At 48.8% G+C, this 16500-nt stretch overlaps 4 protein-coding genes across 4 annotated transcripts; 2 read left to right on the forward strand and 2 right to left on the reverse strand.

The window, feature by feature from the left end:
* Positions 1-62: 62 nt before the first annotated feature.
* On the forward strand, positions 63-2073 carry B0J16DRAFT_370968 (Septin-domain-containing protein). The gene is made up of 4 exons (XM_046130378.1): positions 63-351; positions 454-616; positions 670-980; positions 1030-2073. Exons 1-4 carry the CDS (start codon positions 247-249, stop codon positions 1606-1608), a joined length of 1158 nt encoding a protein of 385 aa, XP_045984997.1. The 5' UTR covers positions 63-246; the 3' UTR covers positions 1609-2073.
* On the reverse strand, positions 2074-4162 carry B0J16DRAFT_338801 (branched-chain alpha-ketoacid dehydrogenase). The gene is made up of 4 exons (XM_046127481.1): positions 3725-4162; positions 3529-3648; positions 3193-3475; positions 2074-3144 (listed from the first exon to the last, which is right to left on the reverse strand). Exons 1-4 carry the CDS (start codon positions 3871-3873, stop codon positions 2341-2343), a joined length of 1356 nt encoding a protein of 451 aa, XP_045984998.1. The 5' UTR covers positions 3874-4162; the 3' UTR covers positions 2074-2340.
* Positions 4163-5834: 1672 nt separating this feature from the next.
* B0J16DRAFT_397069 (uncharacterized protein) lies at positions 5835-10329 on the forward strand (the record flags this gene model as incomplete). The annotated part of the gene is made up of 10 exons (XM_046132301.1): positions 5835-6057; positions 6174-6321; positions 6386-6845; positions 6897-7839; positions 7888-8537; positions 8588-8730; positions 8783-9212; positions 9264-9578; positions 9632-9761; positions 9813-10329. The coding sequence occupies 10 exons, from the start codon at positions 5835-5837 to the stop codon at positions 9920-9922; spliced, it is 3552 nt and encodes a 1183-aa protein (XP_045984999.1). The 3' UTR covers positions 9923-10329.
* Positions 10330-10335: 6 nt separating this feature from the next.
* On the reverse strand, positions 10336-15564 carry B0J16DRAFT_338804 (ABC-2 type transporter-domain-containing protein). Its single transcript, XM_046127482.1, has 3 exons — positions 11094-15564; positions 10685-11042; positions 10336-10632 (listed from the first exon to the last, which is right to left on the reverse strand). The coding sequence occupies exons 1-3, from the start codon at positions 15207-15209 to the stop codon at positions 10463-10465; spliced, it is 4644 nt and encodes a 1547-aa protein (XP_045985000.1). The 5' UTR covers positions 15210-15564; the 3' UTR covers positions 10336-10462.
* Positions 15565-16500: the final 936 nt, after the last annotated feature.

Consider the following 16500-nt stretch of genomic DNA (forward strand, 5'->3'; position numbering starts at 1 on the left):
GGGAATTGCTTTAGGGGGAAAAGGGCAGGAAATTCGTTCCCCTGAAGTGAAGCACGAGCTGTCCTGACCCCAAGTCAAACCTCCCTCTCCACCTTAACCTTTGCACTCGTTCGACCTTCATCGCGATATTGCATTGCAGTTGGTTGTTGACTTGCATTAATTGTCTGTTTTAACGTCGTGTTTATCACCTTTAATACCCATTCACTTCGCCTTTTTACCGTTGTACTCGAGTAATCGACCGACAAGATGGCTTCTGCAGCTGCCGAGAACGCTTCACCGATTGGTATTGCCAATCTGCCCAACCAGCGACACAAGATTGTCGCGAAGCGTGGTGCCGGCTTCACTATTATGGTAAGTTTCTGCGCAATTAATCTTTCTTATACTACTCAGGTTGCTTTAATGAGTTATCCTACGAGCTTCTCCCTGAATTCACGCTGACCGCATCACATCTAGGTTGCTGGCGAGTCTGGTCTGGGCAAGACTACCTTCATCAACACTCTTTTCTCCACCACCATTAAGAACTATGCCGACCACAAGCGTCGCCACCAGAAGCAGGTTGACAAGACCGTTGAGATTGAGATCACCAAGGCCGAGCTTGAGGAGAAGTTCTTCAAGGGTATAGCTCTCAACAACCTCAACATACAACCCCTCGCTAACATCCCATTCCAGTCCGACTCACCGTTATCGACACTCCCGGATTCGGCGACTATGTCAACAACCGCGACTCATGGATGCCCATCATCGAATTCCTCGACGACCAGCACGAGTCTTACATGCTTCAGGAGCAACAGCCCCGCCGTCAGGACAAGATTGACCTCCGTGTCCATGCCTGCTTGTACTTCATCCGCCCTACCGGCCACACCCTTAAGCCTCTCGATATTGAGGTCATGAAGCGCCTCTGTTCGCGTGTTAACTTGATCCCCGTTATCGCCAAGGCCGATACCCTCAGCCCTGCCGACCTGGCCAAGTTCAAGCAGCGAGTGAGTAAAAGGAGATTGCTTCGATAGCTGCATGCGCTAATACATTCAGATTGTCTCCGTCATTGAGGCTCAGAACATCAAGATCTACCAGCCCCCGATCGAGGAAGACGATGAGGCCGCTGCCCAGCACGCTCGCAGCCTCATGAACGCCATGCCTTTTGCCGTTATTGGTTCCGAGAAGGACGTCAAGACTGGTGATGGCCGTATCGTCAAGGGTCGCCAGTACTCTTGGGGTGTTGCCGAGGTTGAGAACGAGGACCACTGCGACTTCAAGAAGCTCCGCTCCATCCTGATCCGAACACACATGCTCGACCTTATCCACACCACCGAGGAGCTGCACTACGAGGCTTACCGTGCTCAGCAGATGGAGACCCGCAAGTTTGGCGAGGCCCGTCCCCGCAAGCTCGACAACCCCAAGTTCAAGGAGGAGGAAGAGGCTCTCCGAAAGCGCTTCACCGAGCAGGTCAAGATCGAGGAGCAGCGCTTCCGACAATGGGAGCAGAAGCTCATTTCCGAGCGCGACCGCCTCAACAAGGATCTCGAGCAAACCCACGCTCAGATCAAGCAGCTCGAGCAAGAGCTGGAGCAAATGCAGGGCAGCGCTGTCCGCAGTCACGGCCGCCGCTAAGCGATACCCAGTGGACCGTTGCGCGTGCATACATGGCTGCAGTTGGAGAGTCATTTCAAATTTCTTTTACCTGGAACTCCATTTTGGGGTTTGGAGTTGAAAAATGAAAGGTCCGCGATATACCACAAGATGAGGACAGTTGGTGGACAAAGAGTCCCCGGGTATTCCTGCTCGCTTTACCTGCCAAGGTCGCAAGGGAAGTTGCCTTTGGCAGGACTTGTTATCATGGCCATGGCATGCTGTGTAGGAGTTATGATTCCCTCCCCATGATTTTGTGTTTGTTCTTAGTAGCTGTACCCGGCAGGTCACACCTACAAGTACGAAACGCCCTTGAAGCGAACAAGACATATGGAGAAAGCCTTGATCGTCTTGCCCTTTTTTTTATTACAACCTTTTACTAGAGCCCTTTCTCTCAGCTAGGCACATTTTAGTTCCGATGTAATTTCAATCACAATATTTTATGATACCAGCTTGAATCCTGATGTGTCGCGATTGTTTCCCGCTAGTACCTTGATAATAGACAACCGATGCCCTATGAATATTTACTAAGGCTGTTCCCGCTATTTGTTCAAATGTGAATCCGGGGAAATAATTACCAAACTCCATGCTGCCAGTTGACTGATTCGTATTCAAAGAAAAAGCCCTGTCCATTGACCTGTGATTCTGGACATCAAAAAACGTTCAGAATGACTTCAGTCTTTCCAACTAGGACATTACCCCTGACCCCACATGCTATAAGGCATCCATGCTGGCTCGAGTTGTCAGCTGCTCGTTCTTGTTTCCAAGTCGCGAGATCTGTAGAAACACATCCGTCCCGTAACCTTCGAGACTGTGTAGGTCAAGATTTCCAGCCCAGTACTCAGCGTAAACACGACTCAAGGGCAAACCCATCCCGAGCCTCAGATTAGGTGGTCGGCTCGTCAGAGATGATAGAGAACTCTGATACGGAGGCGCTTTCAAGTCTGCACGTCCCAGCTCTTCTTCTACGTGGAGTTCTTGCATCGTTGCTGCCATTTTGGGGACTTGAGCAAGGTTCTCAAGACGTCTCTGGCTTTGTGGCCCTTTGCTGAAAGACCAGAGATGAGGCAGCTCAGCACGGGGAATGCCACCACCTCGATCGCATATTCGAATAATAACGTGCTGTTGGTTCTCGCAGACAGTGATCTCGACGGGGTGAGGCTTCACATTGTTTGGATCTGGGTGAGTTGCCTGATGTCGGTCAATGACAGCCTGCACAGAATTCCGTAAGAGCTCGCCAATGATGTACTCGAGGTGGCTCAGGATGTAAGGAAATGAGGCGTCGAGATGGCCATCCACGGTAATGTCGGGGATTTGGACATCCGGGCCATTAGTCGTGCGTGCAAGAGCGGTAATGGCTTTCGAGCAACGCTCGACCACATCTTTGGCGTAGCATTTAATAAAGACTTCGCCAATGAAGTCGGACTCGGAAAGTTTGGCACCGGGAGAGAAATTGGGCGAGTTGTAAGTTTCCGTCAACGAGAGATGTTGCTCAGCGATGACTCGCCTGGAGATGCGCTGTTTGGATTAGCATAATTTTAGAGGCAACAAAACTGGGCAACTGACCGATCTCAGGATAGTGTTCATGAACTTATCGAGGTCGCTGGGGCTCATCAAGCCGCCACATTCCAAAATTCCCATTGCAAGTTGTGGTATCACAGTCAAATGACCTTTGAGGTTGTGGCTAATGAGTTCACACAACTTATCATTATCTTCCAGAGTCTTGACCTCTTTTATTTTGCGGAACGTATCGAAGGCGTGGTAATACAGATCATAGACTTCTTTTATATGTTTGTTCGTGGTAACGACGTATGGTAGGCGTTGCATATCCCGAATGCGATGCGCAATCCTGGAGACATAGGGTAAGATTATGTTTCTTTGTGAATGCTGCTCTGGACTTACCGTGTAGGTAATTCGGTGCGGACATAATTGGCAGAGCTGATCAGGCGCGATTCTGTAAGAGATCGACCAAAGACCATGAGCTGGCGAAGGCTGATGGGACGAGCTTCTTTTGCGACCCAACTGAAGCACCATGTGTTAGCTTTTCCATCTTCAAGGGTCTTTAGGGAGTAGAGAAAAAAAGTCTAGAATGACGTACTCATCAAGAATGGAAACGGGACGCCATGATGCGTTCGTCGCAGCACGGCATTGTATGTTCGTATACGAAAATCGGGGAGTATTCGTCAAGTAAGCGCGCGTATCTATCAATCTGCATCGTCTGCTCTGTCGCAGGGCGATTGACGGCATGTCGTCACAGGCGCATGCGAAGGTATACTTTTTAAAACGTTGTTGGCTGGCGTATTGACTCAATGCGGTTCGGTCGCGTGTATAAAATCCTCAGTCCGTGTGATGATTCTGTAAAAGATGGTGATACCTGAATGAAGAGATCAAGGTAGGCAAAGGGAAAGAAAGTTAAGCCAGTCTGCATGTGCCGCCTCGGTGGGAAGGAAGCAGCTTTGAGTGACTCCATGCCCACTCCCACTCACTGCGCAGGGACGGAATTGGAGTTTACCCCACATCTTCTGGCGATACCGGCCGACCCAAAATGGTGGGTTGCAGGAAGGAGGAAAGACATCCGCTGCGATTATTCCAATTATGGTTGGCTCTGAGGATCTGCGATGCTCACCGAAGCTGTAGATAGGGCTGTTTCTGGTGTAGCACTGCTTATCATGAGTATTATTCATGATAAGATTGCTGCTCCTAGCTTTTTATCATGTGCACATAGGGTAGCTTCATGACTCCCTGTGGCGTTTGCTTCCTTAGCTTTGTGGCAGTTAGCTTGTCATGGCTCCATGATCCAAACCTGGATCCATTGTTTTGTTTGATAGAGTTCTAGTCATAACTCCGTCTTGTTTGGTATCGATATGCGTCACGAAGCAATAATATCTTTTACGCCAGATTACTTTGCATGGTTTAGTAGAGATTCTCCACAGTTGATCCTAACAGATGATAATAAAGCGATTTGATCCATGGAAACTGAAGCATAAAACTGTTTGACAAATCTTTAACATGCATGAGATACTTACAACGTCATTGGCGGGGTGACCTGATGACGCCTGATGTGGCTGTAGTCGGTTAAGGAAGTACTATAGATGTGACCAATCCTTTGGCGCACTCCAAGTACCACGATAACAACTGCCAGCTATCGCCTCATCAGGGAGTCTCGTCCGTGTCGAGTCTCACACAACTCTTGTTCCCGCTATATGATTGATTGCTACTGGCTCTCCTCCCGCTATCTGCCTGTTGGTGCAAGGCATTGGATCACTTACCTCACCTCATATTCCACTCCAAGCTTCCGGTTTTATAAATCTAATCCGGATCAAAGGCACGAAGCTGTATCTGGTTCAATTAGACTTTAAAGCAAACCAGATCAGGGATTCGAAAAAGGTCGAGGGGCGTAACTTATTTTAAGGACCTGAGTTGTGGGTTTCAACCACTGTCCATCGCCCTTTTACTGACATAACCGACCGCTCTGCTCTCTTTTTTTCTTCCGCCTAGTCGTCATACCTCTAACTAGCAAGCAAGCAAGCAAGCAAGCCATACCTACCTACCTACTTATCTAGCATCTGATTGCATCGCATTCACTGCTTGGTTTGCGTTTGCATTGCGCTCCAGGATATTCTAATCTGGAGTATCTTTCTTTTTGTTTACCTACTGACCTAGGTACTCACCACTGCAACAGACCCCTGGCTTCTTTCCCTGCCACCCGTTTGTTCGCGCGACTCGACACTGTCGAGCTCTGCCTGAAGCACTGCATTCATTGTTTGCTCTGCTGCGGCTGCACCCACGCTCGCGCATTTTGTATCTTGAGATCCGTTGCCTGCCCACTTCATTTTTTTGCATACTGAGCCTGCCGTCTCTGTCGGTAGCAACTTCCTCACAATGGTACGCTCCTGCTTGTTTCCGCCCCTTCCCGTTTTACCTCGTCCCTTCCTGCCCATGCAGCCCGCCGTGAATTGGTAAATGCTCTCGTACGCTGAGCTGCGTCATCCTTCGCCTTCACCTTCACCCTTACTTCTGGCCATGGCCCATCTAGCACCTCGTCTACTTTACAAATCCCAAGCGACATTATTGCATCTGTCTGCCGTAGAACCATTGCGCCATTCTCCTTACCTAGAACATCGAAATCATCATCACCTCCAACAGCATATCATCTCTGCCCCTCACCACCCGCACTAACCCCAGTTGTTCCGAATGCCAACATCACGATGACCTTGCCTCAAAATCAGTTGCCTCTACACACAAAGCAGTCCACTGACAAGCGCGATGCCGAACAGACTCACGACATTAACTCTCCTAATGACATGGTCATGGACACGGACGATTATATTGGCGTGGCCGACGAGCCTGAGAAGGTTGCTATCATCAACCCCGACAACCTCGAACAAAGCGAAGTCGACCAGTTGCAAGACATGCCCTTGGCCAACGACCGTGCGTGTTCTATCTTCCCCTTGGCTTCCTGCAATTGGCGCATACTTCTCATGAGATGCAGCCAGTCAGGTATTCATTATGATCGAGTTCTCCAGGCTAACTGTACTATGCTTTAGACGAAGCCATGAAAGAGATTTGCCTTCCTCCTCTTATCGACGAACCAAAGATCCTTGGAGACTACGATTACACATGGACTGTCGAGAACTGGCGCAGTTTGAATAAGAAGGAACATGGTCCAATCTTCCAAGCAGGTGGATTTCCTTGGTCAGTCTGGATCCGTCCCGACTTTGCCGTTCACTGCCTTGCTGACATTTCTTTTCTTTTACAGGCGCATCTTGCTCTTCCCCCATGGTAACAATATCGACCAATGCTCCATTTATCTTGAACACGGCTTCGAAGCCGATGAGGTTCCTGACAACTGGAGCTGCTGTGTTCAGTTTGCGCTCGTCCTCTGGAACCCGAACGACCCCAGCTTATATATCCACCACACTGCTCATCATCGATTCACGAAAGAAGAAGGCGATTGGGGTTTCACTCGTTTCGTTGAGCATCGTCGCATGTTCAACGTGCCATGGGAAGGGGGCAGCCGACCCCTATGTGAGAACGACACTGCCAACATTACTGCTTACGTGCGCCTTGTCGAAGATGAGACAGGCGTACTGTGGCACAACTTTGCCAACTATGATTCCAAAAAGGAGACAGGATACGTTGGGTTAAAGAACCAGGGCGCAACATGCTATTTGAACTCACTCATGCAATCGCTTTATTTCACAAACAAGTTCCGAAAGGTAATTTCGATCTTTGAATGTGCCTCGGTCATCTTTTGCTAACTCACGTAGGCTATCTACGAAATCCCCACTGAGTCTGACCCAAGCATGCACAACAGTGCTTATACGTTGCAACGACTTTTCTATCAACTCCAGACCTCGGATCAGGCAGTCGGGACCACTGAACTTACAAAATCTTTCGGGTGGGATACACGTCACATTTTCGAACAGCAGGATGTCCAGGAGTTTTCACGCAAGCTCATGGAGAGAATGGAGGATAAGATGAAGGGAACCCCCGCTCAGAACGTCCTACCAGAAATGTTCAGTGGCAAGATTAAAACATACATCTCGTGTATCAATGTCGACTACGAATCTAGCCGAATCGAGGATTTCTGGGACATCCAGCTGAACGTCAGTGGAAATAAGACCCTCCTCGAAAGTTTTGAGGATTATGTCCAGGTCGAGAAAATGGACGGAGAGAACCAGTACTTTGCTGGTGACCAGTACAAGCTTCAAGACGCCAACAAGGGTGTTATTTTCAACAGTTTCCCCGATGTGCTACACCTCCAATTAAAGCGCTTCGAGTACGACATCCAACGCGATACCATGATGAAAATCAATGACCGATACGAGTTCCCCGAAACCTTCGATGCCGCCCCATACCTGGCCGAGGACGCCGATAAGTCTGTCCCTTGGACATATCAGCTTCACAGTGTTTTGGTCCACAGTGGTGATCTGAATGCTGGGCACTACTATGCTTTCTTGAAGCCCGAAAAGGACGGCTGGTTCTACAAGTACGACGACGATAAGGTTACTAAGGCAACAGTGCGCGAGGTCATGGAAGAGAACTTTGGCGGAGAGTACCAAACTGCCAATGGTTATCCTCGTGCGCCCGTGCAAAAGAAAGCTCCTATCATGCGTCAGAACAGCGCGTACATGTTGGTCTACATCCGTCAATCGAAACTGGACGACATTCTCTGCCCTGTTACTAAGGACCACATCCCCTTGCATCTCAGTAAGCTGCCCCAATCAATCTGATGAACCTATTTGCTGATTCTCACAGGACAAAAATTTGAGGAGGAAACAGTCCAACGGGAGGCACGTAAGAAGGAGCAACGAGAAGCGCATCTCTATATGTGGGCAAAGGTAATCACTGACTACTCATTCCAACAATTTGGTGGAACGGATTTGTGCCAATTCGATGCAAACCCCGAGTCCGATCCCGCCGCGCCCAAATTCTACCGAGTCCTTCGCACAATGACTATGGAGGAATTCGTTGCGCAAGTTGCGGCCGATATGAATGAAGACCCACGAAGGGTGCGACTTTGGCTTATGGTCAACCGACAAAACAAGACAATTCGTCCCGACCAGCCAATCATGGATCTACGACCTACAGTTGACGAGACTTTCACTCGCTCCGCAGCACATAGGGATACTAGCTTGCGAGTGTGGGCCGAGGTTGCTGAGGAAGTCAATGCTGATGGCGAGCCTATCTGGCCTTCTTACCAGAGCCAGCCCAATGGTGTAATTGTCAAGAACGACACTATCCTACTCCTTCTGAAACATTTCGACATTGACGCTCAAACTCTGCGCGGTGTTGGCCATGTCTACATCTCGAAGGAGAAGAAGGTTGAGGAACTGCTCCCTATGATCCTTAAGAAAATGGGTTGGGGTGAGAAGCTGCCCGCCGAGGAGAAGCTATTGCTTTGGGAGGTAAGGGAATCGATTGCATTGGAACATTTTGCAGAGCTAACTCGTAACAGGAGATCAAGCCTACGATGATCGAGCCACTGAAGCCCAAGCAATCTTTGAAGGTAGCGGAGCTTCAAGACGGCGATATCATCTGCTTCCAACGAACAAAAGCCAGTGCAGAGAAGCGTGCCGGGGACAAGATCTCACAAGAAACGTGCGTTATAGTGATAACAATTCAAGGAGAGCCATAACTAACATCGGACTAGAAGTAACACTTCCGATCACTTTGAGGACGCGCGCGAATACTACGACTTCCTAGAGCACAGGAGGACAGTCAAATTCCACCCTCACCCTACCCGTTGTGACCAGAATCAGTACCCTCCCTTCGAATTGGTACTCAACTCGAAGATTACCTACGACGTTTTGGCGGAGCGTGTCGGGGCGTACCTTGATGTGCAACCCACACACATCAGATTTTGGACTGTAAACACCTCGACACAGAATCCCAAGACACCTGTGAGAAGGGGAGCCAACCCAACACTCCGACAGATTCTTAGCCCCATGGGCTCAACTGCTCTCAACTCTACCCAAAGGAATGACGCTTTCTACTTTGAGGTGCTCGAGATGAGTCTCACTGAGCTCGACACCAAGAAGAGTATCAAGGTTACATTGTTGAGTGAAGGAATTACCAAGGAAGTATGTATGCTCTCGGGGAATGCAGCGGATACTTTGGCTAATACACGACAGGACACGTATGACTTGCTCGTCCCCAAGACTGGAACTATCGACGATTTGGTTGAAGCCTTGATAAAGAAGGCACAGATTTCGGGTGAAGGAGAAGGGGGAAGAATTCGTATCTATGAGACAAGTTCAAACCGCTTCTATCGCGAGCCTCTTCGCGAACACCCCGTCATCAACCTGAATGAATACGCGACGATTTACGCAGAGCGGGTTCCTGAAGAGGAACTCAACGCCGACGAGAGCCAGTTTGTTCACGTTTTCCATTACCAGAACGACGTTAGCCGCGTCCACGGTGTACCTTTCAAGTTCTTGGTTATTGAGGTGAGTGGTGCTGCCACAACATAACATGTGACCAGATTCTAACAAATATGCAGGGTGAGAGCTTTGCGGATACCAAGAAGCGATTGGAAAAGCGAACCGGTATTAAAGGCAAGAGCTTCGAAAAGATTAAGATTGCTGTTGTGCGACGATCTAATTACTCGAAGCCGCAATATCTTAATGATGGTATGTGGTACCTCTCACGTTCTGACTTGCGAAGTGACTAACAATTGCTAGACGATGTCCTGTCAACTTTGGTACAAGGGGAAGATGACTACCTCGGCCTTGATCATGTAGATAGAACAAGGACACTGAGGAATGGCGTTGGGGACCTATTCCTTCGATAAAAGATGTCAGAAGAGGAACTTGAATATGTCATCCAAAACATGTCAGGTTTAAAGGCAATGTGTGTCGCCGACAAGGGTAGATATGGAGCAAACAAGATATTTGCCCACTTGGTGCTGGGCTGGCAAGAGAACCGTACATTCACAGTCCAATTGGCGTTGTCATTCGACCAGCGAGTGCATGGTTAGAGAACAAACGCAGGGATGCATTGCATAAATGTCCAAGTTTGGGGTTGCTTTTGCCCAGTCACGGGAGGATGGACGGAAAGACAGGGGAAAGGCAGCATGAGTCAAACAAGATAGTGGATGATCACGGCATAAGTTTTTATTTTTAACCTTCGCATTTGAGCCACCAACTTTATCTGATCGTGTGCTTTACCGGGACTGTAGCACGATGTGTCTTGCATGGATCTGCAGGCACATGTTTCGTGGTTTTGAAAAGGCGATCCTTATATTATTATTCGTTTCTATCTAACCTGGCCCCAAAATGTCGCTGATACTTTTATATCCTTTGAAAACCACAAACGCTAAACTATTGGTATCTTATTCCCCCTTCTTTCGCTGAAATGGCTTCTTAATCAAGCCAACCAACTTGCCCAAAGCGCCAAACAGCTTACCAAAACCGAAGCTCCAGCCCTTGACACGGACTGTGTAGATGAAGAAGTATACGAGCATCCAATTGGACACACAAAATGCAAGGAAGATGCCAAAGTCTGGGAACTGTATTAGCATGGTCACAAACCGGGTTGGGGCGCCACGGCTTACCTCTCCACTTGTCGCTCGCGCTAATGTTGAGCGAGGCAAGATAATCGTTACCAGAAGAGATCGGACAGTACTCGCAAGAGCTCGTAGCGCTTGGGTTAAGGAGGTAACCACCCGCAGAGCTTGCAAAAGATCCCGCGTATTCTTGACATGTTTGGCCAGAGGGAGCATCGAACTTGGCAGTCTCTTCAGATGAGCATTCTACAACAGCGCCATCCAGAGTTGCTGCAAGGATACCTCCAATCCAGTATGTCGAGGGGTTTGCATAGTACATCCAGTATTTCCAGAAGACTGGGAGTGAGGCATAAGGGCGGACGACTCCGTTGAACAAACCGAACATGACAAAGAAGAACGGCAAGACCTGATATGTGTTAGTACTCTCAAGTCAAGTATATGAATGGAAGGAGCTTACGTTAGAGATGACAGTAAAGCTGGGGGCAAATGCACAAATCCATTGACCCCAGCTTGTCATGAAGAGGAACATAAGGAGAGTCATCAAGAACACATAACCAGAGACAGAGCTCTCGGTTGGCAGTCCGGTGGGCCAGTACCATAGCACAAAGTAAAGTACTGCTGAGACCACGGCGGCAGGAATATCGGAAACAATGTTTGCTGTGCAGAAAGCAACCCAGCCATAGATACGAGAGGGATACTCTCGTGCTTGCCAAAGAGCCATGTTGGTGAAGAACTTGGGCACAACACCGTTGACGACGGTAGGGGGAACTGTCACAATCAGGAAACAGGTGAACATGCGGTTCTGCATGTCCTGCATCGTGTAGCCGAGTTTCCAGAAGGTAAAACCGTTGAAAATTCCCATGATGACTGCTGTGAAGAGCTTGCCATAGATGTAGGAAGGGTCTCGCCAGTGTTGTCTGAACATGCGCTTTGTCAACTCGACAGTCTGTAGCCAAGCTGACGCAGCAAATTCGGAGTGCTCCTTGTTGTCGGATGTTGCTCCTTCTGTTGCAGTACTTCGAACTCGCTTGAGACCGTCGATCTCTTCAAGAACCTGTTGGGCTTCCTCGCTTTCGGCCCATTCCTGATTCCAGTCGACCTTGGTACCATCCGGTCGTCTATGAGGCCGAGCGGCAGTCTCCAGAATGAACTCAGCAACATTCTTGTTAGGAGGGCAGACAGCGCCACGATCGGAGAAATACTTGACAACATCTTGTCCGTTCTCTCCCATAGGTCCAAAGTAGAATGTGTTACCGCCAGGGTTCAGAGCAAGGACCATATCGAACTGCTGAATAAGAACGGAACTTGGCTGATGAATAGTGCAGATGATTGCCTGACCAGCTCGGCTCAGCTTTCGGAGGAAACGGACAATAGAATAGGCAGACTGGGAGTCCAGACCAGAGGTAGGCTCGTCAAGGAAGAGAAGAAGTGATGGCTTGGCTGCCAATTCGACACCAATCGTCAACCTCTTGCGCTGCTCGACTCCAAGGCACGCAATGACAGCGTCTTGCAAGTCGTTAAGCTCAAGAAGGTCAATGACCTTGTCCACGTACGCAAGCTTATCGGCACGACTGACTGATGCGTCCTGTCGCAGAATAGCAGAAAACTCGATGGCTTCTCGGACAGTCTGGGTTGTGTCGTGGAGATCGCCTTGAAGACAGAAGCCAGTATTTCTCTGAAAGTCTGTACTAAGAGATCGTCCATCCACAAACATCTCTCCCGTGACAACTCCAACCTTGGTACGTTGCGAGAGAATGTTGAGAAGTGTTGTCTTTCCAGCACCCGACGCTCCCATTAGGGCAACCATGATACCTGGCTTAGCATAGCCACTGACCTTATTCAGGAGTTTTTTCTGGCCGCCGAGATAAGGAACAGTGTACTCGATATCTCGCCATGTGAAAATAGACTCACTGTCGGTGATTTGCTCCAAAGCTTCTTCCTCGCTACCTGTATTGGGATCAGACACAACACCGGGTGAGTTACTGGCGCCATTTCCAACGGTCTTCTCGTCATCAATAGGTGCCTCAGCTTCGCGAGCTTGCTCCTTGGCCCTACGACTCTTCTTGAAAATCAGGGCACCACTACCACCCTCGGTAAAGCTGACCAATTCCGTGGCCACGACCGTAACGAGGATGTAGAGAACGGCAAAAGCAATGACGACGCCAAAGTTTCGCCAGAGATTCGAGCGGCTGTAGTTGTATGTTGCTTGAAGGTAATCGCTTCCAGAGACTGACTGTGCGTTGACAGATGCACCAGCGACAGCACAACCTTGATATCCGGACTGAGCCCCTGGACCCTGAGGAACAATCTGGGATGGTGCGCATTCCAGTTGTCTGTCAGACAGTTCATTGGTCAAGACGGCCTCAAAACTGTAGCTGATGGGATTAATCCAGTATATCCAACCAAACCAGATGTAATCTTGCAACAGCTGAGTTTTTGGAATGACGTATCCAGTGTAAATGACGAGTAGGTTCAGTGAAATGCCAGAGAATCGGACAGCGGTGTCGATTTCAGGGGATAAGCTGGCAAACATGCGGTACATTGCCGTAACCATCATAGTTGTGGTATAGACAAATAACAAGTAGATCCAGAACTTCGAAACATCGACATCGAGTCCTGTCATGAAGTACATGGTGAGACCAAAGATGCAAACTTGGACACCTACAACAGGGAAGTCAAGTAGGACTCGAGCGAGAGAAACGGCCGACGGACGATAAAATGCATAGTCATGGTGGCGAGCAACGACAGCACGCCCAGAAACAGCCTTCATCAGCTCAGAGAGCTGAAGCCAACCAAGGAAAAGAATTGAGAAGAAGATGGTACCACCACGGCTAAAGGTACTTTCAGTATCTTCAGATTGCCCGTAGAAGAGAGATCCAACGATGAGACCGTTCGAGATAATGATGAAGAGCTTAGTCCAAAGAGTCGTAGTGTCACCAAACAGCAGCCAGGCCTCTCGTTTGGTGCATGCAAGAACCTGTCTGGGGAACGAGATTGTGTAGGGAGACTTGTTTGAGACATGCTTTGACTTGGCCTCCTGAACAGCACCCTGGAACCTCTTCGCATCTTGATAATCCGACTGGTGCAGCGATTCCTTGTAGGCTGCAACGTCAGCCAGGAGCTCCTGGTAGTTTGGTGAGTTTCTGAATGCTGATTCTAGTTCCTCAGGCGTTCGAGGAGCGCGGTGCTCAAAACCAGGTCTAAAGCGTCGCTCGGTCGGATCGGTAATGGCGGTCAAGAAATCGGCGGTTGTCTGTCGCTCGGGGCATTCGAAACCAAGGTCGATAAAGTACTGCTTAGCCTTATTGGCAGGACCAGAGAAGATCTGACGGCCCTGGTCGATTACCAAAACCTTGTCCATCAGCTCGTAGATGCCTTCACCAGCCTGATACAAAGTGACGAGAGTGGTTCGGTTTGTGATGTCGGTCATAATGCGAAGCGATCGCGCGTAGTCGAGGGCGGTCGATGCATCTAATCCTCGGGTAGAGTTATCCCATGCCATAACAGTAGACTTGGATGCCAGTGTCTCTGCAATGGAGACACGCTTTCGTTCACCTCCAGAAACACCTCGAGTGTATTCATCGCCGACAACGGTACCCCTTGTGTGGCTGATCCCAAACATTTTCAAGAGGGCATCCACGATGACGGGGATATCGGCCTTCTCCTTGACCTTGGTCTTGTTCTGGAGGGCAAAGGCAAGAGTCTTCCATACGCTTAGAGAAGCAAAATGGATATCGTCTTCGCCGTTGTAGTTGACCTCTCCGCGGTAGTGTTTCTTCTGGTCAGCCGCAGAAATGCCACTGTAGGATACCTCTCCTTCGACGGCAGCATAAGACTCGCGGTTGTTGCTGATGGCCTTGAGAAACGTACTGCAGCCAGCGCCAGGTCGTCCTAGGACAAGCATCATCTCACCATCTCGAACACAACCGGTGAAGTCGTGGATAAGTGTTCGAGTCGGTGATTTTCCGAAACGGAGCGATGGGATGTATCGAGTGATAATCTTGTAGAGGTCGGGGCCAAACGTGCCAAGAATCGCGTCAGGGACAGTTCGAACGAAAGATGTTGTACTGCCAACACCTTTGACAGTCAAGTTCTCGTAGACAACTCCAACTCGCTTCAACGATCCTTCTTGCTCAGATCGCTTTTCGAAATGACCTTCTCGCATAAATTGACCCAGCTCGAACCCTTCGCTCTCTTCAGGACCAGCTTCAACGTCGGTTTTCGACTCGTCATCATCAACATGATGCTTCGACGATGGAACTCGAGCAGCATTGCTTGCCCTTCTACTCGCGTTTGCTCTGGTGGCGTGAGTTTCTGTTGTTCTTGTCTTGTGCAAGCTCATCAAATTGTGCCGTAGAGACTCAAATTCTTGCATCGCCTCTTGCGAAGTAACATCTTCTTGTCCGCGTTCGCCCCATTTTCCTTCTTGCACGACACCTGTATCAGAGGAGTTACTGCTTGAAGTAGTTTGTTGTCCGCCTTCGACTGTCTGTTGTGATATAGGTTGCTGTCGCTGCTGCATCGATGATTGGGTGCGGCGAAGAGCATCGCCGTCTACTGTATTTCCTAACATGTTGACGGCGATGATACGAAAGGAAGTGGCAAAGGGGAAGGGGTAGTTGGAGAAAAAGAAAGACGCGTTTCAAAGGGCAATGCCTTGATATATGAAGATAAATAAATAGTTATCGCTAAAGATATCCTCTCAATTGACTCAACAGAAAATGAAAGAGGAAAGACCGGTGAAGATAAGCTTCACCAAGGTCGCAGGGCAGGCAGGAGCGTCGCAGTAGCAGTGACACTGACCTGACTGACTACTTTGGTTAAGGATGCAGCAACCCAACACCAACAACCTTGAGGGAAATGTATTTATAATGACCTCTACTTTAGTTTCTTCTGGAGATGCATATTTTTTTTCTTCCGTGATCCATGGTGACGTAAAGGGTGTCTGATATACGCTAGGGGAGATGGGAAGGGATTTAGACGAGAGCGGTCCAAAATAACTGGCTCACTGTTGTCACTGTAGAATTACCAATCCTTTTCTGTCACTTGTCCGGAAGCTTAGTTAGCGAGTGGATTCTATGCACTCATCCGTGGACCCTCATTGCGTTTCCAAATTGCTGAGAAATGGAGTTTAGCTCTTGTTTCCGAATCTCTCAGACCTGAACCCCTTGGCTAATCGTAATCGGTAAACTAATGCTATGTAACGTTATGGAGTTTCTGGAGTGGCTGGATCTGACTCAAAATCCGAGATAACGCCCCATATTTTTCACTTTACAGGACTCAAGCAACTCCTATCTTACAGCATAATGACTGCCGATCTCTCGGACATACAGCGTAATCAATCGGATTTTAGCGTCCTCAAGGCCTTTCACCACCAATTGAAAACTTGCTAAATGACGGATAATTGCAGTATCATACAGCTCTAATTATCAATACGCCTAAACGCCGGGTTCCTGAGATTCTGTACTGTAGTCTTCAAAGACGGTACAGTATTTGCCATTGCTATTGCCACTCACTCAGCAGGTGGCATATTTACTGTGGGTGCTCACCCCGCGAGAGTCATCATAATTTGCTCTGCCGTCGGTGAAATGTTGTTGAGAAGTCTGTTTCGTATTGGTAAGCACTCCTGAACCATGCTTTCTTTGCCAAGGCGGATCTGCATGGCTCATGCATATAAGCAAAGAGCCTCCAACGTTATCGGTCGCTAGTTAACGTTGGAGTTTATAATGGAGTCCCTCCATCTTCTTGCCTGCCTATTATGGAGAATCGGTATATATTAGCGAGATGGCATTGATTACAAAGTTTTGATATCTACATCTTTCACATGCTAGATAAACAATTTAAGACATTCATTTATTGAGCCG

This window comes from Fusarium flagelliforme (assembly GCF_020744385.1).
Source record: "Fusarium flagelliforme strain FIESC 12 MPI-CAGE-AA-0113 chromosome Unknown B0J16scaffold_3, whole genome shotgun sequence".
NCBI lineage: Eukaryota > Fungi > Ascomycota > Sordariomycetes > Hypocreales > Nectriaceae > Fusarium > Fusarium flagelliforme.

Coding starts and splice junctions, on each gene's coding strand:
- B0J16DRAFT_370968 (XM_046130378.1), top strand. CDS start 247: ATGGCTTCTGCAGCTGCCGAGAACGCTTCACCGATTGGTATTGCCAAT. Junction 617..669: donor TGAGGAGAAGTTCTTCAAGG/GTATAGCTCTCA, acceptor ATCCCATTCCAG/TCCGACTCACCGTTATCGAC. Junction 981..1,029: donor TGGCCAAGTTCAAGCAGCGA/GTGAGTAAAAGG, acceptor TAATACATTCAG/ATTGTCTCCGTCATTGAGGC.
- B0J16DRAFT_338801 (XM_046127481.1), bottom strand. CDS start 3,873: ATGCCGTCAATCGCCCTGCGACAGAGCAGACGATGCAGATTGATAGAT. Junction 3,649..3,724: donor CCCGTTTCCATTCTTGATGA/GTACGTCATTCT, acceptor ATGGTGCTTCAG/TTGGGTCGCAAAAGAAGCTC. Junction 3,476..3,528: donor CGCACCGAATTACCTACACG/GTAAGTCCAGAG, acceptor CTATGTCTCCAG/GATTGCGCATCGCATTCGGG.
- B0J16DRAFT_338804 (XM_046127482.1), bottom strand. CDS start 15,209: ATGTTAGGAAATACAGTAGACGGCGATGCTCTTCGCCGCACCCAATCA. Junction 11,043..11,093: donor GCTTTACTGTCATCTCTAAC/GTAAGCTCCTTC, acceptor AACACATATCAG/GTCTTGCCGTTCTTCTTTGT. Junction 10,633..10,684: donor CGCGAGCGACAAGTGGAGAG/GTAAGCCGTGGC, acceptor TACAGTTCCCAG/ACTTTGGCATCTTCCTTGCA.